Here is a 20,631-nt window from a genome sequence, read left to right on the forward strand (position 1 = left end):
TCCTGCTGGGTAGCCTCAGGCAGGGGCTAAATTAGCACCTTCTTAGAGATCCAGAGCCAGTGTACCCAGTGGTCAGATTGGGACCATCAGATTACAACTCCTCAGATCCATAAGGGACACATTCAGGGGACAGACTCAGTGAGCACCAAAGCCCCACTGAAGCAAGTCTTGCCCCAGAAGGGTGTCTTCAGCACAGAAGTTCTCCCACTGTAGACACAGCTGATTCTCACAGCCAATTGGCCTGGAGGTCAATTCCTCCCAGTGATATCTACAACAATCAAGGCTTAACTACAACAAGACTATAGTTAACAAACCCTCTCTCTGCTGATTACAGTTATTTGTAAAAGGCAGAAGTCAATTACTTTCAGTTATATCTTAGTACATGAAAGTTTCCATTATTATTACTTCATTAAAAAAACGAAGTTAAAATGATTACATCAATACACATTTAACCTCTGGAATAAACTGACTTTAGAGAAGAAGGATAAATATTAAAGAATGTACCTCTAGGTTCTTACCTTTGGTGGCTTAAATGGATAATCGGATGAAAATGTGATATCCAGAAAAAACACACCACCTTCATATACAGAACCTGGTGGACCAAGTATAGTCGATCTCCATTCATAAATATTATCTCCTTTAGGCCCAGCACTATTTAAAAGAAATTAAAAATCAATGTGTATATCTGCAAGCAATGAATGTTAAAAACTTTTACCAATTAAAAAAAAAGCTTATACCAATTAAATATTAAAGGTAAATTAGCAACTTAGAGTAATCCAATGAGTGTAAGCATGTGTATAAACTTACTTGGAAATACTTCAAATCTACGGAAAAATTGCAACAAGGAACATCATATTACTCTACCCAGATCTCTTTTTGTTAGCACTGCCCCATGTGCTTCATCACACCCTTCTTCTCTATGTATATGTATATGCATATGTATACATACACCCACATATACACAAAGTGCTTTTTTATGAGCCATTTCCCCATAAATACTTAGGCATGCATTTTCTAAAATAACCTCCAATACAATCACAATACAGCTATAATTCAGTAAATATATTATCAATACAATACTTCAACCTACAATCTGCAAAGTAATGTTGTCAACTGACCCAACAATGCCTTTTAAACAAAACAAACTTCTAATTTTTCTCCAGATATGGGATCCAGTCTTGGGATCATCTAAGTATATCCTGCACCTTTAGTCTTCTTTAATATAGAGCCTTTCTTTGACTTTCATAACATTAACATTTTTGAAAACTATAGTTCTTTTTTAAATAAAATGTGCATCGTTTTGCACTTGTCTGATGTTTCCTTAGGATTAGATGCAGGTGGTGCACTCCTGGACGGGATAGTACACAAGTGATGTGTTCTTCTCGGGCATACAGAATGCTCCTGTCCCCAATCGGTGATGCTAATTTTCATTACCAGAGCAAGTGCTGTCCAATTTTCCTACTGTTTACTTAATACTTTTTCCCTATAACCAAGAGGCAACCTTTGGACAGACACTTTAAAACCATGCAAATATCCTGCTGTTCATCAACATTTGTCCCCTAGATTTAAGATCCACTTGTGAGTCCTGGCCCATGTGTGGCTGAGTGGTTGGGTGTTGTCCGGTGGAGGGAAGCCAGTTAGATTCCTGGTCAGGGCACACACCTGGGATTGAGGGCTCTATCCCCAGTTGGGGATGGGGTGGGGGGTGGGGGGGGGGAAGCAGGAGACAATCTATTGATGTTTCTGTCTTGCATCGATGTTTCTCTCCCTCTTCCTTCCACTGTCTCTAAAAATTAATAATTCATTTATTTTTTTTAAAGATCCACTTGTGAGTCTTGGCTAAACTGAATTACTATGATGGTGATAAAATCGTGACTTTCCAAATCCAGCATTTCCTCCATATTTATCAGCTGGCTCTTGGGCCCTTTATTTTCCCATTTGTATGAATATATACCAGGTATACTGGTTAATAATGGTGGATTTTGTAATCAAAACACGATAATTTCAAGAGAAACATCAAAAATGCTTTATTCAAAGTAATGTCCATCACTAGCTACACATTTTCCCCTTCTTTCAGGTAATTTGTGGATACCCTCCCAATAGAACTTCTCTTCTTTTGAGGCAAACCATTCGGAGACCCAATTTTCCACTTCTTTGCACGTTTTGAAGTGCTGCTCAGAAAGTGCATGTGCCATCGATCAGAACAAGTGGTAATCTGAAGGAGCAAGGCCTGGTGAATACGGCGGGTGGGTTCATACTTCCCAGGCAAGATCTTTTAACGTGTCTTTAACTGGTTTTGAAGTGTGTGATGGTGCGTCATCATGAAGCAAAATTACTTTGTCGTATCTTCTGGCACATTCTGTTTGTGGTTCAAACTGATTATTTGTTGTTGGTAGTGATTAGTATTAACGGTTTCACCTGGTTTTAGAAGCTCCTAATACACCACACCTTTCTGATCCCACCAAACGCAGAGCATTGTCTTCTTTCCAAAGCGATTTGGCCTTGCAGTCGATGTTGGTGGTTGACCTGGATCAACCCATGATTTTGTGCATTTGGGATTCTCAAAATAAATCCAGTTTTCATCACCAGTCACAATTTGATGCAAAAAAGACTTTCTTTCGTGCCGTTGAAGCAACATTTTATTGATGACTTTTCAATTTTCCATTTGTCTTCGTTTAGTTGATGTGGCCCCACTTCTCTTCCTTTAAAATCTTTCCCATTGCTTGTAAACAAAAATATCTATGATGTTAACACCTTCAGCAAATTTGACATATGAAGTTTTGAAGCTTGCTGTCAATACAACAAAATAGCATACATATCAAATCGCATATATATCAACATATGTGTAACTCCAACTATTGAAAAAAATCCGCATTAACCAGTACACCTGGTATATTACTGGTCAGGCTACGTGCATTCCTAATTTTTTCCTAATGATCTCTAGTAGTTCATTATAGCTTTTAATTATTTTGATACTCAAATTATCCCTGATTTGGCCAGTGGGAGCCTCTTCAAATGGCCCCCATCTCCTGGTGATAGGCCACCATTGGTTTCACTGAGCACTTCCTTACTTTCTGGCATACCAACATGTTCTAGGCTCCCAGCCTTGGAATCAGCCATTTCTTCAAGGAGCCTTCCTGGTTCCTTTTAGTGGGAAGGTTTTAGAAACCAAGGTTTGAGTGCTAGGCACTACCAAAGTCCAGATACACTGTACTGTGCTCAGTTTCACTTATAAAATACAAATGTGAGAAGTAATTCAAACAAAATCTAAATTTACAATTATTTGTCAGTAAGGCCCATCCAATAGTTTTCAAAACTCTTTTCAATTTTACAGCTTCCATTTTTCTCTAACCTTCACATCATAAATTACCTTGATTTTCTAAGCTAATGTATTATATAAAGCTTTTTTCTTTTAAAGTGGCCATTGTTTAGAAATGATCTGCATGTTTTATTTAAAATAAGTGCAAACCAGCACTGATTACCCAACCACATTAATTACAATACACCATTCAGTATAATTAAAAATGATTTAACTAGTATATCTTATTAATTCTGTAAAACATAAACTTATGAACTGTGAACACCAGGAAAGTAATACTATCAATAATCAAATATGTGCTCTGAAAAATAGTTCATACAGAAAGAGTATAGAAAACTTGATGGTATAATCAAAATATATTTACAGGATGCTTCAAAAATCTATCTTTAAAGAAGATATATATGACAAATAAAATCTTATTATTTTGGCCTATTTAGGAAAAATATACTTTTAAAAATACTACTACATACTTTGTAACTTTTAAGTATCACAGCAAGTGGAACTAATTATAGTAATAGCCGGTTGTTCTGTCATCATTTGAGAATCAGTATATTCCCTGAGTGAATTTTCATTGTAACTACAGACATACAAAATAGGGTATCAATTTTGTGGTACATATAGATGATAGAACACTACTCCAAACAAATGAGCTATCAAACCATGAAAAAAAAAAAAAAGGAAACTTAATGCATATTACTAAGTGGAAGAAGCCAATCTAAAAAGGCTATTCATTTTGTCTGATTCCAACTACAGAACATGTTGAAAAAGGCAAAACTATGGAGTCAGAAAAATAAAAAAAAATCAGTAGTTGCTAGGGTTTAGTGGGGAAGAGGGAACACAGAGGATCTTTAGGACAGTGTAACTAGTCTGTATAACACTACAGTAATTAATGAAGGTCATTATACATTTGTCAAAACCCACAGAATGTATAACAGCAAGAGTCACCCCGATGTAGACCAGAGACTCTGAGTGCCAATATTGTGTCAAATGTAGGTGCGTCGATTGTAACAAATGTATCACCGCTGTGGGACATTGGGAGTGGGGAGGTGGTGCATGCAGGGCCAGCAGGTTCATGGGAACTCTTTATACTTTCTGCTCAATTTTGCTGTGAACATAAAACTACTCTAAAAGAAAAAGTGTACTAATTAGAAAAAATACAAATAAAGTTAGAAGAAGTAAATGTTTCTCTATTAAAGCAAAAAGTAATAAATGTTTCTTAAACATTGGTTAATAAAAACAGATTCCAACTTATAAAGGAATGTGTGCAAAAATTTGTTTTAAAATAAGGTACTTTGGAACTTGGAACACACTTTAAACTCAATGGTTTCAATTCTGGCTCACAGAAAGTCCATTTAAACATTTCCCCTATAACTTTAAATGAGCTACTGTGTATTTGCAGATTCATGACTTGTTTCTTACTAATGGAGACATCAAGAATACCCGTCCTTCAAGCCAAATTGCTAATTCAAACACCCATCACCCTTTCTCCTCCTGGTCCCCACTGCGCTCTCTTAGCTTAAAGCTCTTGGAACTCAGGACGGAGGAAAGGTAATCTTAGTGATCAATTAGTTGTTTGCTTCAACAGGTTGTCAATGGTGGTTGGGCTTTGGAATATTCCTGGCATACAGAACAAATTTAATCACACTAAGCACCACAGGTAAATGGACATGTGTGAACAACGACTGAAAACCTAAGCAACCTTTGTATTGAGAAAATGTGTCCCAACAATAACAGCTGCAGGAACAACAACCATTTGCATTGATTAAGCACTTGTATGTTGCCAGAAGTCATTATGTTAAATGCCATATATCTATCTCATTTAATCCTCACAGTAATGCTATGATAGATAACATAACTATCTCAGTTTCACAGATGAGACAGCCAAGCCTCACAGCAGTTAAGTAGCTTCTTTTAAAGTCTCATGGCTAACACACAGGCAGACGGTGGATGTCTACCTAGACAGAATACAATCTGAGTATATCTCTGTATTTCTTTGCAAACTTTAAACAACTGTTTTATAAGTGAACGGGTAGTATTTCTGAGTGCTTAGGAAAAAGTCATTACTTCTCTAGGTTGAAAGTAATTAGGAATTCACAATTTATTAGGGAGAGATATAAGACAATGGGGAAGTATAGATGGCCTAGGAAACAATACAGAAAAATAATTCTACTAAAAGACACATATAGCAGTTCACAATTATAGTATCTTCCTATTCCCCTTCCCCAGACTGATCTCTCTCTGGTAAAATTTAAGACCTGTGAAGTCTGGTGGGAAATGGTAATGCTTACTAATCCATACTGTGTCATTTTGAGCATATAAATTCACTTTGAATCTGAAAATATGTACCTGAGCTTTTACAATATGCCAAGTATAGTACTTTGTATACTTCCACAGTAGATTGAACTGAGAAAATAAAAATGAATTCATTCATTCATTAAAGATCTGAGTGTCTACTTTTGTACTGGGCACCTATGCTGGAAACTAAAGTGGCCTCTGCCCTTAGGTAGATTCCACCTAGCAGAATATCTCCACACACACACACACACACACACACACACACACTCGCCAGATTATTATGACCACCTGACGTTTGTAGGCAAATTAGCTATAATTTTGCGCTGAAGCTGCTAGAGGGCCAGACCATTATAAATAGGGAAGCAGGTTGTTTACCACGACAGAAGTGATTTTTTTCTGAAGATATGGGTAAACAACGTGATTTAATAGCCTTTGAACGTGGGATATACGTGTGTGTGTGTGTGTGTGTGTGTATTTATATATATCAAATAAATGTACAATAAACATGGAAATGTGCTACGAAGGAGAGGTATACCTTGCTGAGTGCCAGGGGAATGTGACCTAGTTAGGCATATCAGGGAAGGTTCACAGAGGAAGCAATGCTTGAGGTAGTATCTGAAACATCAGGGGGTAACTAGGAGAAGGTAAAGGGAAGAGGTAGGGAAGGCTGAAGAGCTCAAGGAAAAGCCCTGAGACAAACAGGAGCAAAGGGAGTGGCAGGACCTAGAAATAAGGCCATGGAGGTAGAAGCCAGAGAAGGGGAAGTGCAATAAGAGCTGAACTGAAAAGTATTAACACATGTCCATGCAGGACCTTGTCAGGCTATCTTAAAAATACATGTCCTTATTCTAAATGTATTAGGAAGCCATCAAAATATTTGAAGCAGGGGAGAGGTCACAGTAATATTTATGTTTTGGAAAGCTTCCTCAGAGGGAAGAGGACCAGAGGGGCTGTGGGGGAACTACTGTAGTAATCCAGATGCAGGTGATGGCAGGCTGCACTAACTGGTATCAGAGACAAAGATGATGGATTTGAGACATATTTATGAGGTAAAAATCAACCAAATTTATGCTTTTGGAATATGGGAGGAGGGAAGGGAGATGGGGATTTCAAGAACAACTCATAGTTTTCTTAACTGAGATAGATAGATACAAATGCCATTTACTAAGTCAGGGACAATGGAAAAGAAGCTGGTTTTGGATATACTGAAATAAGATGTCTTTGAGATATCCAAGAAATAGATATGTCAACTCAGCGAGGGGGCCTGGGCTGTAGGTATAAATTTGTGAGACCTTGGTACACAACTATAATTAAAGTCCTGAAGGTGGGAAGGGCCAGATTACAAAAGGAGTGCAGAGACAAGGAAATGACACCTGGGAAGAGAGAACCACATGCAAGTCATGATGACACCTGACAGACCTGTGACAGGTGTATAACAGAAGGGCAAAAAAGTGACAGCAATACAGGGGAGAGACTAATTACATGAAGAGATATGAGAAGAAGCTGGGCTTGAAAAGGATGTTAAAAAAATAAGGAAGACTTCATCTGGTAAGGATTTGAGAAAAATAAAAAGTAATTTGGAAAGATCTCCAAGATATATATTAAGAGTGTGTGTGTGGGGGGGGCTGGGGGGGGGCGAGGAAAATACAGAGCTGTGGACAGAAGTGTTCCTATTATAAACTACAAAATCTATCTGCATGTGTGTGCTGGCAATGTGAACTGACTGGAAAGATACACAAGAAAATGCTAATAGTGATTTCCTCTAAGAAGGATCTGGTGCTCTAGAGTAAAAGAAAACTGCTTTCACTGTGTACTCTTTTCTCTTCGCAATTGTTTACTATGCGCAAAAAAAAAGGTGTGTGTGGATGTGGTTTTTTTTAATTTAAAAATCATAAGGGGAGAGAAAAAAAACCAGTGAGTTTTATACGGATGAAGCACTAAGACCACAGGAGAAAATCTAAACCATCAAGGATTTTAAATAGGCAGTGTGAATTTGTATGATATGCTTTGTTATCCTCAATTCTAAAACTGGAGGAATTCTACAGAGTTCTGAAATAACAAAGATTTAATAAGAGCTTTTAGATTATCTTGGCTAGAACTACTTATGCTTTCTTAGGTATCTTCCCTTCCCCATTGCAAACTTAAGCCATTTTTCCAAATATATTGTATATCTGTGTTACAGAATTTACCAAGCGACCGGAAAATATACACACAGGAGTACTCATACATACATACATACAGGAAAAACCCATTTATTTCCAGGTGTACTAGTATCGTGACTCAGGGGAGCCTGTTTCCAAATCCTGAGCAAACCAATATGGAGGAAGCTTTATCTTTATACCCTTTGGTTTCTTTGTCCCCCATATATGGATCAGAATTCCGGACCTTTGCAAAAAGCCCCATGTGTTGGGATGGGGGCCATGAGACCACATCTAAAGGTCTGGCACCAGCACTGTGTATTGTTCATGGTTTATGGCCTCTGTAAAATGTGAGTATTTAGGTAAACAGGTCTTGCAAGACCAAATAATTAAGGAAGGGGCAGTGACTAGACCAGCCGTGGGCAAACTATGGCCTGCGGGCCGGCTCCAGCCCGTTTGAAATGAATAAAACTAAAAAAAAAAGACTGTACCCTCCCTTTTATGTAATGATGTTTACTTTGAATTTATATTAGTTCACACAAACACTCCATCCATGCTTTTGTTCCGGCCCTCTGGTCCAGTTTAAGAACCCATTGTGGCCCTTGAGTCAGAAAGTTTGCCCACCCTGGACTAGACTATAGGCTAATAGGAATGTGCATTAGGGATACTAATTAACTAGGTACAGAGTCAGGCTGCTGGTCTCACCCTCTCCCCCTCCAAAAAAATGTCTTATTTTTCTCATCATCTGAACCATAAGTCAACCATGTTTGACAGGATACCCTCATTTTTATTTCCCACTTCTACTTTTAAGATGTAAGATTGGGTAAAAAAACAACTAATGAGCTGATAAATGTGTCAAGTTCTAGTCTAATTTATCATAAAGCTTAAACTAAGCACAGACTCTAAAAGTTCCTGTTTGTTCATGTTTTTTTTCTATATATTTTGTTTTGTTCTGAAGTCTGGCATGAGGGCCAAGCATGAAAACGTAGCTTCCACAAGAAGTTGTGTGCTGCATCTTTGCTCAAAAGTTAATGATCACACAGAATCCCTTACCTACAAAAGACTTTCAAAATTCAAGAAACCTACTTCCTGTTTTAAGTAAGATATTTTTCCTTGGTGAAGAATGTAATTATAAAGCTTCACAATATAAGAAATACATATAGATATAAAACAGTTAGGTACTGCTCTAACTGGTTTGGCTCAATGGATAGAGCGTAGGCCTGCAGACTGAAAAGTCCCAGGTTCTATTTTGGTCAAGGGCACATCCCCAGGGTGTGGGCTCAATCCCCAGTAAAGGGTGTGCAGGAGGCAGCCAATCAATGATTCTCTCTCATCATTGATGTTTCTATCTCTTTCTCCCTCTCCCTTCTTCTCTGAAATCAATAATACATATATATTTTTTTTTTTTTTAAAAAAAGAATAAAACAGCCGAAACCGGTTTGGCTGAGTGGATAGAGTGTCGGCTTGCGGGCTGAAAGGTCCCAGGTTCGATTCCGGTCAAGGGCATGTACCTGGGTGGTGGGCACATCCCCAGTAGGAGATGTGCAGGAGGCAGCTGATCGATGTTTCTAACTCTCTATCTCTCTCCCTTCCTCTCTGTAAAAAATCAATAAAATATATAAAAAAATAAAATAAATGAATTAAAAAAAAGAATAAAACAGGTACTCCCAAAACTCAGTGTTAATGTTTCATTCTTGTAACATTTAGTGAATACCCACTAAGTGCTGGGTATGATTAGGCACTAAAAATAGATGTAAGCAGAATAGACAACATCTCTGCTCTCAGAGAGATTATATGAATATCTAACAAAACCCACAAAATTATTAACATGAAATAATACTGGATAAATGAAAAGTCACTTATGTAAGCAGGATATCCCCCAAAAAGAGGCAGGAAAAATATTGATTAACAAATTGATACTTAGCGTTTTTTTCTCCTAATACATCTAAGACATGGGCTGTATTCCCATCATTTAACATTGGTTCACTCATGTAATAAGGAGAGAAGAACACTGAACAAAATCTCCCAGGTGATTTTAATAAGCAAACCCATTAAGAATTACAGTGGGTCCTCAAATACTACTGTATGTTTGTTCAATGTTGTTTCCTTATAAGTTGATGAAATAAATGCCATAGAACCTTAACTCCTATTTATTTCAATTAGCCTATGGCAGTGGTCGGCAAACCGCAGCGAAGTTGACTTAAAATTTTAAGTAAAGTTTATTAAGTTAATTTTAGGGAACGTTGTGGAGTGAAAGAAGATGTAGTGTCGAAGATTGAGAAAGGTATGTTGAGATGATTTGGACATATAGAGAGGATGAACGAAAGGAGATAGACGAAACAAGTATACAAGACGAGTGTGGATGGGAGAGTTGGAAGGGTCGATCTCAGCGAACGTACCTCAATCAGATTGAGGACTTTTTAGCAAAGGCCAGCTTAGGAGTACCCTAATTAAGTTAATAACAATGTACCTACCTATATAGTTTAAGTTTAAAAAATTTGGCTCTCAAAAGAAATTTCAATCACTGTACTGTTGATATTTGGCTCTGTGGACTAATGAGTTTGCCGACCACTGGCCTATGGTAAGATTGGTTGTTATACTGCTGAGCCTTGAACAGCTCTGGGGTCGAAAATTCAAGTATAACTTTTGACTCCCCCAAAATGTAAGTACAAATAGGCTACTGTTGACCAGAAGCCTTACTGATTACATAAACAGACAATTAACATATTATTTTGTATGTTAAATGTATTATATACTGTACTTATAAAGTAAGCTAGAGGAAAGAAAATGTTAAGAAAATTATAAGGAAGAGAAAATACATTTACAGTGCTATACATATTTATTGGAAAAAGCGCAGTGTAAGTGGACCCATGAAGTTTAAACCTATGTTGTTTAAGAGTCAAATACACCTTGTTTCACTTAACCTGTGGAGCTTTAAAAATTACTGAATTCTAGGTCCTAGCCAGCTCACCCTCCAACCAACAGGCTCCGATTTAATCAGTTTGGGTTGTGGTCTGAGCTAAGAGAGGTTTAAAAGCTCACCAGGTGATATAATATGCAGACATAATTCAAAATGACTACAGGTAGGGAGAGATCTGATATTCAGCAAGAATGGGAAATGACAGAATGAAAACAAAAAAAAAGTTTCCAATCCTCAGATATGATATAATCACCTGGGACCTGTATTGTTACTGATGGTACCAGTGGTTCTCAACCTTCCTAATGCTGCGACCCTTTAATACAGTTCCTCATGTTGTGGTGACCCCCAACAATAAAATTTTTTTCGTTGCTACTTCATAACTGTAATTTTGCTACTGTTATGAATCGTAATGTAAATATCTGATATGCAGGATGTATTTCATTGTTCGCAACCCACAGGTTGAGAACTGCTGGAGACAGATGTTATATAGGCTATGATACCTTTTTGCTTACACTCATTAGCACCTTTGGATTATAGCGATTTACAGCAGTAAAGCTTGCTTTATGAGCTTGGTCAGGGGCAACCAGCCTTTCTGGACAACTTCCCTATCACCACCTCAAAAAGCTGAAATGATAACCAGCTTTCAATAATACTTTTTAAACTGGTCAAACAAGAAAATGTCTCAATAATATTCTGACTCATATAAATGCACAAGTAATTTTGCCTATACATTTGTCTTTAAAAAGTAAAATGCTGTATGACAGTTTAAGAACCTTGATCTTCCTGCTCTATGTTTTCTTGCCATTTCTCTCTCTTCCTGCTTACAAAGCAGAGGTAGACTTAAAAGCATAGACCCAAGGGAAAGCTACTAAAGACAAGTAAAATCTTATTTTAAAATACTAAACTCAAGTAAGGCCCTGGCCAGGTGGCTCAGTTGGTTGGATCATTGGCCCATAAACCAAAAAAAGGTTGCCGGTTCGATTCCTGGTCAGGGCACATATCTGAGTTATGGATTAGATCCCCAATTGGGGCATGTACAGAAGGCAATCTATCTATGTTTATCTCCCTTCCGCACCCCAACATGTCCTCAGGTGAGGATTTTTAAAAAATTACAGAATATAAAGCAGCAAGAATGTGCCTGATGGGTGTGGCTCAGTGGTTGAGTGTTCACTCATGAACGAGGAGGTCACAGTTCGATTCCCAGTCAGGGCACGTGGGCACATGCTGGCTTCAGGCTCAATCCCCCGTGGGGGACATGCAGGAGGCAGCCAATCGATGATCTCTCTCACCACTGATGTTTCTATCTCCCTCTCCCTAAAATTTTAAAGAAAAAAAATCAAGAATGCATTAAACTACGTGACATTAAAGAATTTTATCGGCATTATTGGAATACTGAAATCAGGTCAAAAACTTAAAATTACAAAAGAGGGTGCTGCACAATAAGCTAAAACTAACTACTCCTTAGGATAAGGTCTTACAGAAACACACATCCCTTTAATCTCTATCGCCCCAAAAGATTTTTCTCTCCACTTCCATCCCTTATCGTCTGTGTTTGCCCTGAAGTTTAGTCTCCCTATGTAACGCCACCGATATCATTACACACACATACAATTAGGTATAGATATAGATAGATATGTATGGCTTAGAGATACCCTGTTTCATATAAATTACAGTTTATAAATCTTTAGTTGTAAAAATGCTTCTCTCCATTTCACTCTGCTTCATCAAGTACTTCTTACTGAACATTATATTTGTCTGCCCAATTGTCACCTCAAACTCAAAAAGTCAAAATAATCTTCAAAATAAGCCTAGCCTTTCCTAAAGACCCCAAATTCTAGTACCTGACTGCAAAAGTATAAGAGGCAAAAGTCATGCCCACACTCTACCAGTGGGAAAAGAGTATGACTTTTTAAAGGTTCCTTAACCACATGTATTAAAAGCCATTTTGATTAAGTAAACACACTTCAAAAAGCTGTCCTAAGAGAATATATAGAAATGTAGATAAAGATTTTTTTTTTACAAGGAGGCTCAAAATCCAACAAAATGGGAAGTTAAATCACCTCTGATTTTCAATGAACTATGAGGTAGCCACTGAAAATCAAGGTTTTGAAGATTATTTAATGACATGGGGAAATGCTGATGACAGAGTAAGGCAAACAGATCATAAAACTGTATATATTATTCAAAGTGTGTAAAAATATGTTTATGTATCATATTTAAAGGTGATTGGGTATATCTATAACAAAATCATAGTTGATTTTTATTATGTTTTTTGCTTTTGTGTCTTACCAAATACTCTGCAGTAATTATACTTTTATAATCAGAAAATAAATGTTATTTTTTAAAATGGTACTGTCATTTACTGTTCCAGTGTTGCAGGCATAAAACAAGTTTTATGTCTCTTTCCTCACCAGGCCCCCTATCCAGTCATTCAGCAAGTTTTTTAAAGCAATCTTTCTTATAACACAAGAGTGAAGTAGCAAACTGTTGGAAAGCCAAGGAAATTCTTCAGAATCCTTGGGAAATTCCTCAGATCTTTGCTCCTGCCATTTTTCCTACCTCCATGATCACTCCTGCCTCTTTGAATGTTCTTTATCTGAATTCATTAATAAACAGAAGGCTGTCCCAGAAGCTAAAAGTAACATATCTAGTACTCCCTTGCTGTCTGGCTTTCTGGTGAGGTCATACTGATGAGGGCCAACTAGAAGCAGCAGCCTGAGGTCAAGACAGAAAACATAAAATAGATAAACAATCCCTGAAGGCACAGAATGTTAATGTCTTTCACAATAATGGTCTTGAGTTAAGAAGAAAAGAATGAGTGATGTTCAGAATACACTGTGTTTCTTAAGACAGGCAAACATTACTTTTCAAATATCTGGAAAACTTAAAGTATGTTTGGGGGGAAAAAAGGATATTAGTGAAAAAATGATAAATCTGAATAAAGCCTAGGGCTTAGTTAACAGTAACTTACCAATATTAATTTCTTAATTAATATTGTAGCAGAAGGCTCCACAAATATTCTCTCATTTATGACTACCCTCCATGGCCTAAAGCAGCGGTTCTCAACCTGTGGGTTGCGACCCCTTTGGCGGTCAAAGGACCCTTTCACAGGGGTCGCCTAAGACCATCCTGCATATCAGGTATTTACATTACGATTCATAACAGTAGCAACATTACAGTTATGAAGTAGCAACAAAAATAATTTTATGGTTGGTTCACAACATGAGGAACTGTACTGAAAGGGCCCGGAGGTTGAGAACCACTGGCCTAAAGGCTAGGCACCACTATGGTACTAAGTCAATGGTACTCAGATCTGCCCAGATCACCTGCCATTGTGTGATGGTGCAGATGAGGTCTCATGCCCTCCACTCCCATGCTCTTCTAGACCACAATGTCTCATGTCCAAGGGGTGGGTGTCATTCCAGTCACCAAGTGAAAGCATAAGCCACGAATATAATTCCATTTGACAAAACTTTGTCACAATTTAAAGTATTAAGAATCATTGTTTTATAGCACTCACAGAAAACCCTGAGACCCATTTTAACAATTAGTATTGAGTTATAATGATCTTCTATATAAAATAATATTTCACAGTAAGCTTCTATTTACTGTTCAATGCCCCTCTAAGGAGAGGTAAAGGGCTCCGTCCCAAGTGCTATTTGATACTCTATATGAGGACTAAAATCTACTTTAAGAAGAAAAAAAAGGCCAGTGACTCTTTGAGGCATAATTCTTCACTGTATTTCTTTAGAGAAAAGGAAATGTGCTGAAGCCTCAGAAGGAACCTCTGAGAGACTACTAATGAAAGTTCAAGTCTTCCGCTATTCCACGATAAAATGTTTTTCATTTAGTGCACAGTCTAACTCCTTTGATCAATCTAACAATATGACAGTAAGGAGAATAATTTTATAAAAATCCTAGAACCTGTTTTGTCAAATGACTTTTAAACTATGATTATTTTGAATATTATAGCTGCTAAAAAGATATTTCCTTTGTCATCAAGACTAAACTGTATTTCTGGTATTTTTAACCTATGATCCACTGAAAGCTCTAGTGATTACCCATCCGCCTCCTTTATATTACACCCTGCACTGCATAGATTACATTTTATTCTAATCTTATTTAGATGTTACAGCATTTTTACATTTCCCAAAACAGCTAGTATAATGCTTTCCACATAACACTTAATACATGTTTGCTGAATAAATGTTAAACATGATAAAAGACATCATGACAAAAGATTGATTCTGTATAAAAAAATTTTCTTATCTATCCACCATTTCATTTTATTTACATCAGAAACCAGGCACTATAGACTGTGGTAAGGATAAAAGTCAGGATAAATAAAATGACACCTAACTGAATTTACAAATATGAAACTGTGTGCAGTGCAATGTATGCAGAACTAGAGATAGTTCTGCTTAAGTGGGTATAACAGAAATCTCTGCATGCCTGGATATAAGCCAATCCTCCATTTCCCCAGTAAAGAGAAAAAACGTTTTTCCCAAGGCAATATTGTTGTTGTTGTTAATCCTCACCCACGGATATTTTTCCACTGATATTTTTTAGAGAGAGTGGAAGGGAGGGGGAGAGACAAAGAGAGAAACATCAGTGAGAGAGAGAGAGAGAGAGAGAGAGAGAGATTGGTTGCCTCCCACATGCATCTGACCAGGGCTGGGAATGGAGTTTGCAACGGAGGTTCCAGGTTCGAGGTATGTGCCCTTGACCCTAATCAAACCCAGGCCCTTTAGTCTTCGGGTAGACATAATATCCACTGAGCCACACCAGCTAGGGCCCCAAGCCAATCTATTTTTAGGAATGCCAAAGAAGCAGAAGAGGGTTAGTCTTTATTTTATGACTATAGTAAAGCCTTTTAGTGTATGGGTCATGATAAATAAGGTCTGGGTTGTTCTGAAAGAAATGGGTGTGCCTCAGCACGTGACTTGTCCTAAGGCATAACCCATATTATGGCCAAGAAGCCAGTCAGGACAGGATGATTTCCTACGGGCAAAGGTGTCAGACCAGGTGCACTTCATCTGCCTATTTGGTTAATCTGTACACAGAACAAATACAAAAAAACTGGGCTAGACTCAGAGGAAAGAGGAGTGAAAATTGGTGAAAGAAATATCGATAACTTAGATATGCAGATGACACCATCTTAGCAAGTAGCAATGATCTGAATTCTAATGAACGCAAAAGAAAAAAGTGTCAAAGCAGGACTACATTTGAACATCAAGAAGATAAAAAGCATGACTGCAAAAGGAATACACAACTTCAAAATAGACAATGACAATATCAAAATTGTTGAAGTTTTTACTTATCTTGGTTCAGTATCAATTCAAATGGAGACTTGAGCAAAGAAAAAATATCAAGAGAAAACTGAGACTCTGAAAGGCAATAGATGTGTCATTAGAGACCAAGATCATTCACACCCTCATAAACTCAATTGCTGTGTACTCATGTGAAAGTTGAGACAGTGAAGGTTGATAGGAAAAAAATGAAATAAGGTTTTGGAGGAGAGCTCTACAGATACCCTGGACCACCACAAAGACAGGCCAGTGGGCCCTTGCGGGAAGCCACCCATTGTCTTCAATAGCAGAGCGGTGTGGACAAGGAGCCTGGAATGCTGGTGACCCCAGGATCCTGGCAAAGGTCAGGGCTATGCACCCACTGCTTAGTCCAGACAATGGTAGCTGAAGCAACTTCCCCACCAGATAGTCATGCAAACCCTTACTGAAAAGATAGTCTGTCTGTTACTGGAAATTGCCTGCCTAAGGGCTATAGGTGTGTCCCAAACTGAATAAAAGGATGGCAAGGCCTGAGCAGAGGTGGAGTCCTTCCTCTTGGGATGGGCCCCCTCCTGGCCCCCCAATTTCCAAATTATTATTTCTTGTCTTATCTCTTTCATCTACATGCAGCCCCTCTTCCAGAGCCCAAACCCTGAACCACGCGGGATATGGGGTCACCTCACAGGCTCTAGAGAAAATTAAGCCTGACAGACACATCACTGGAGGCAAGAATGACAAACTGAAGCTGTCCTACTTCAGGCACATCATGAAAAGGCAGGGTTCTTTGGAAAAGACAATAAAGCTCGAAAAGATAGAGAGCAGCAGGAAAAGAGAAAGACCAAATATGAGATGGAATGACTCTAAAAAGAAGCCATAGGTATGAGTCTATAGGAGCTGAGGAAGGCTGGTTAAACCAAGACATTGTGGACATCACTCATTCAAAGGGTCACCATGAGTTGGAGCCCACTCAACAGCACGTAACACACACATACAATCATTTGCTAGTTTAGCTACAAATATTTAAAATCACCCAATAAAATAATAAACTAACCTGCAAATAATGCCTTTATCCACTCTTATGTTTCATTAAAATTTTATTCAACTCCTTTCCAGCAGTCTTTATCGTAAAGACCATAGACATGGATTGAAGAGAGAGGGGAAGAGCAATTTTTTTTAACATATTTTATTGATTTTTTTACAGAGAGGAAGGGAGAGGATAGAGAGTTAGAAACATTGATGAGAGAAAAACATCAATCAGCTGCCTCCTGCACACTCCCTTCTGGGGATGTGCCCGCAACCAAGGTACATGCCCTTGACCGGAATCGAACCTGGGACCCTTTGGTCCGCAGGCCGATGCTCTATCCACTGAGCCAAACCAGTTAGGGTGGAAACACCTTTTCTGACCGCTCATTGGCTAAGCTCCCTCTATGCCACTGGTAATATTCTTAGTAACTTGGGTAATAAGAATCCAAAAAGGTGATCTAGGGTTTTTCTACCACACTCCTGGAGAAAAAAACAAAGTCCCACTGCTGGAGGGCTAAGAAATGTTATATCCTGGGTCGCCTCTCTCAAAGGGAGGCCAGACTGCGGCTTAGGCCCACTCCCCAAGGGAAGCAGGGAGTGGGCCTCAGCCGTCAGTACAACATCCCCTGAGAGCTCCCAGTATGTGAGAGGGGGCAGGCCGGGCTGAGGGACCCCACCCCCACCCCAGTGCACTAATTTCGTGCACCACACATATACACACACACACACACACACACACACACACACACACACACACACAGATTGTCCCCTTGGGCGGTCGGAAGTTCTACTGCTTGCTATGATGTGCAGTGACCACCAGAGGGCGGCGTGGAACATGGCAGGCGTCAGTGATACGAGGGGACTGGGCACCGCCATCTTTGTGACGGAGTGAAGACTAATTTGCATATTACTCTTTTATTAGATAGGAAGGATGTACTTGTTATGAATTCGAAATTCACACTGCTATAAAATATATGACCTTTCATTTTTAAAGTTGCAGATAACATTAAAATTCTGAATAAATACATTAGATCATTCCTAAATATAGTATAATTTAGGAAGAATAGATAAAATTAAAAGTTTGAATATTGTACACAATTCTTGTTCACAAATCTTTTTACTAACAAACAAGTAGCTTCATGGGGAGAGATATTTCTGGTTTATTAGTAAAATCCAAATCAAAATCTTAAAATATCAGTTGCCTGGGTAACTAACTGGTCATCATCCTTATATTTACAATAATCACAGAAATTACACAAAATGTCATATGGTCAATAGACTAAAGTTGGACAAGAATTTCAATCAATATCAAAGTAATATATGTTTAGTGACAACATATGTACAAATATATTTAATATTGCCATTGACATAACTACATTGATTGACACAAAAGATGAATATAGGCAGTCAAGCCAAGGTAATTTGAGTGAAACATTTACATTAATGGCAATATTGCAACTTGAAGAACACTAATTAATCCCACTTAATCCCCATTATATGCAGCCACCCCTTTCTTTTCTCTAAAACTTTGGAGAGCATCTCCTCAGAATTATCAAAAAATATGTCAAAGATCTAATAACTGTCTGACTGGCAGAAAATATACAAAGAGGTGACCTCTTCCCTAACTTCACACCAACAAGATATAAGAAACCATAACATATCAAAATGAGAAACTGCAGTTATCTTTTCAAGGAATTTAACTAAAGTTATTACCTAGGGTTTATTCAGTGTCTTCTTAAATTAAAAAATCAGATTACAAGAAAATGCCAAAATATATAGAATATACAATCTACACCTGCTCTACTCAAAAACCTGTTTTTCTGTGTCTAAAGTATTGACAACAAATCATCTTTTTTCAAACTTTTTGACTAAATTTTTCTAAGGGTTTGAGTTCGGTTTTTTAGTTTTCCATACTATTTTAATTAAAACTTTTCAAATATTAATTATTCCAACACACGTGATACCATAGCAAAAGTCTCTTTAGTTTTGGTGTCATTTTAGTAACTACTCTGTTGACCCTCTAAATGAAATAAAATTGCTTTTTGGTATTATTCAAATTTTAACATATTTTTGAACATTAAAAATAATTTTACACATTTTAGATAAAATTTATAGAAATTTATCTATAAATTCATTTCCTGCACTTTTAAAAACTTTCTATATAAAGATGAACTATCTTAGTTTTAAAAACAAAAAAGAACTACACATTGACAATACACTTGTTCTTACAGCAGACAAGGTGTGAAATCAAACTTTTCTCTTTTATTAAGTGTAACAGATTGTCACTAAAATGATTCTTTACTGCTAATATATGTAGATGTGACTGTAGATTATTAATAGCCAATAATATGATCCAAATCCAGAATTAACTTAATATGACCCGTATTTCCATAATTTCTGAGACAAGTTCAATAATACAGTACTGTAGTCACTTAAACGCAGAAAAATGACATATAGTACTTAACAACTATGATTAATGTTGGTTACTATTCTAAAAGAATACCCTTAAATACCCATTCCAGACAGCTATACCTGTTTTCATAATAAACACTAAAAAGGAAAATATCAAGTTATAAGTAAGGCTGAATATATTTTCACATCAACTATCAGGGGAAAAAAAAACAGGTAACAACTCCAACTTTAGTTCCAGAACCCAGCAACATGTGACCGACTAAAGCCACAAGAAATGGTTATGCTGGGTTCTAAAAAAATCTTTAACAACGTCTCAACTGGCTGTCCTATCAATGGATTGAGAGATTTTGCTATTTTATGTTTATTAATGAAGACCATAATGAAAAAAAGTATGATGACACATAAGAAAAACCTACTTTTGAAATTACATTTTAATTACTTACTATTCAAGCAAATTACCTAAGTAAACAAAAAAAGTAGACTCCCTTATTTCATTTTTATTAAAGACTATGGGGATCCCGTTTCTTTTTTATCATATACAGCTTTTCCTTTATAAAACTGCTATATTAAATTGCCTTTATAAAAAGAAATTACTCAATAATAGAATCTAGTTGGTGGGCATACAAGGAGTCACTATAAAATTTTTAGCTTTGCTATAGGTTTAAACATTTTCATAAAATGTTGAGAGAAAAAAAGATTTCTATAACAGACTCATTTATATAGCAGCACATCACAATTATGTCTTTAAAATACCATCTACTTATATAAAAACTCTGGGTGTAACATCACGTCCAGAAGCGTGACCAAGTGGAAGGAAGTCAGTCCTGCAGGGTCGCTTTGGAAATGGCTGCGCCAACTCTCAGCTGTTTCCTGGAGGGCGAGGTTTCAGGCAGGAACCTGCCCTCAGGTTGAGGTTTCAGGCAGTAACCCGCCCTGGGAGCAGAGCATTGAAGTACTGAGTTCGGCCTTCAAACCAGTAGGGAAGAGGCAGCCCCATTCCTCACAGAATCTGCTGTTGGATAGCTTGCTGTCAGTGGCCTGCCAGCCAGGAACCCCATTCACCTGCACCCGAGACCCTGACACAGGAGGGAGGAGGGAGCCCCATTCCTCACAGAATCCACAGGTGGCCAGCTTGCTGTCAGGGGCCTGCCAGCTAGGAATCCTATTCACCTGCATATCTGTATAAAGTTTTAATACATTATATTAGAGGTCGTGGTGGTACTGTTTTACCCAACG

At 37.7% G+C, this 20,631-nt stretch overlaps 1 protein-coding gene across 2 annotated transcripts in view; it reads right to left on the bottom strand.

The window, feature by feature from the left end:
- The window catches only part of UBE2E3 (ubiquitin conjugating enzyme E2E 3), an 86,652-nt gene that overhangs the window by 6,079 nt on the left and 59,942 nt on the right, over positions 1-20,631 (bottom strand). For both annotated transcript variants that reach the window (XR_001513331.1, XM_006760558.2), the window contains one exon: positions 519-651. Coding sequence is in view for 1 of the 2 variants with exons in the window: in XM_006760558.2 (XP_006760621.1) it covers positions 519-651 (133 nt within the window). In the remaining variant the exon portion in view is untranslated. The remainder of the gene's footprint in view (positions 1-518; positions 652-20,631) is intronic.

This window comes from Myotis davidii, unplaced genomic scaffold (assembly GCF_000327345.1).
Source record: "Myotis davidii unplaced genomic scaffold, ASM32734v1 scaffold370, whole genome shotgun sequence".
Lineage (NCBI taxonomy): Eukaryota > Metazoa > Chordata > Mammalia > Chiroptera > Vespertilionidae > Myotis > Myotis davidii.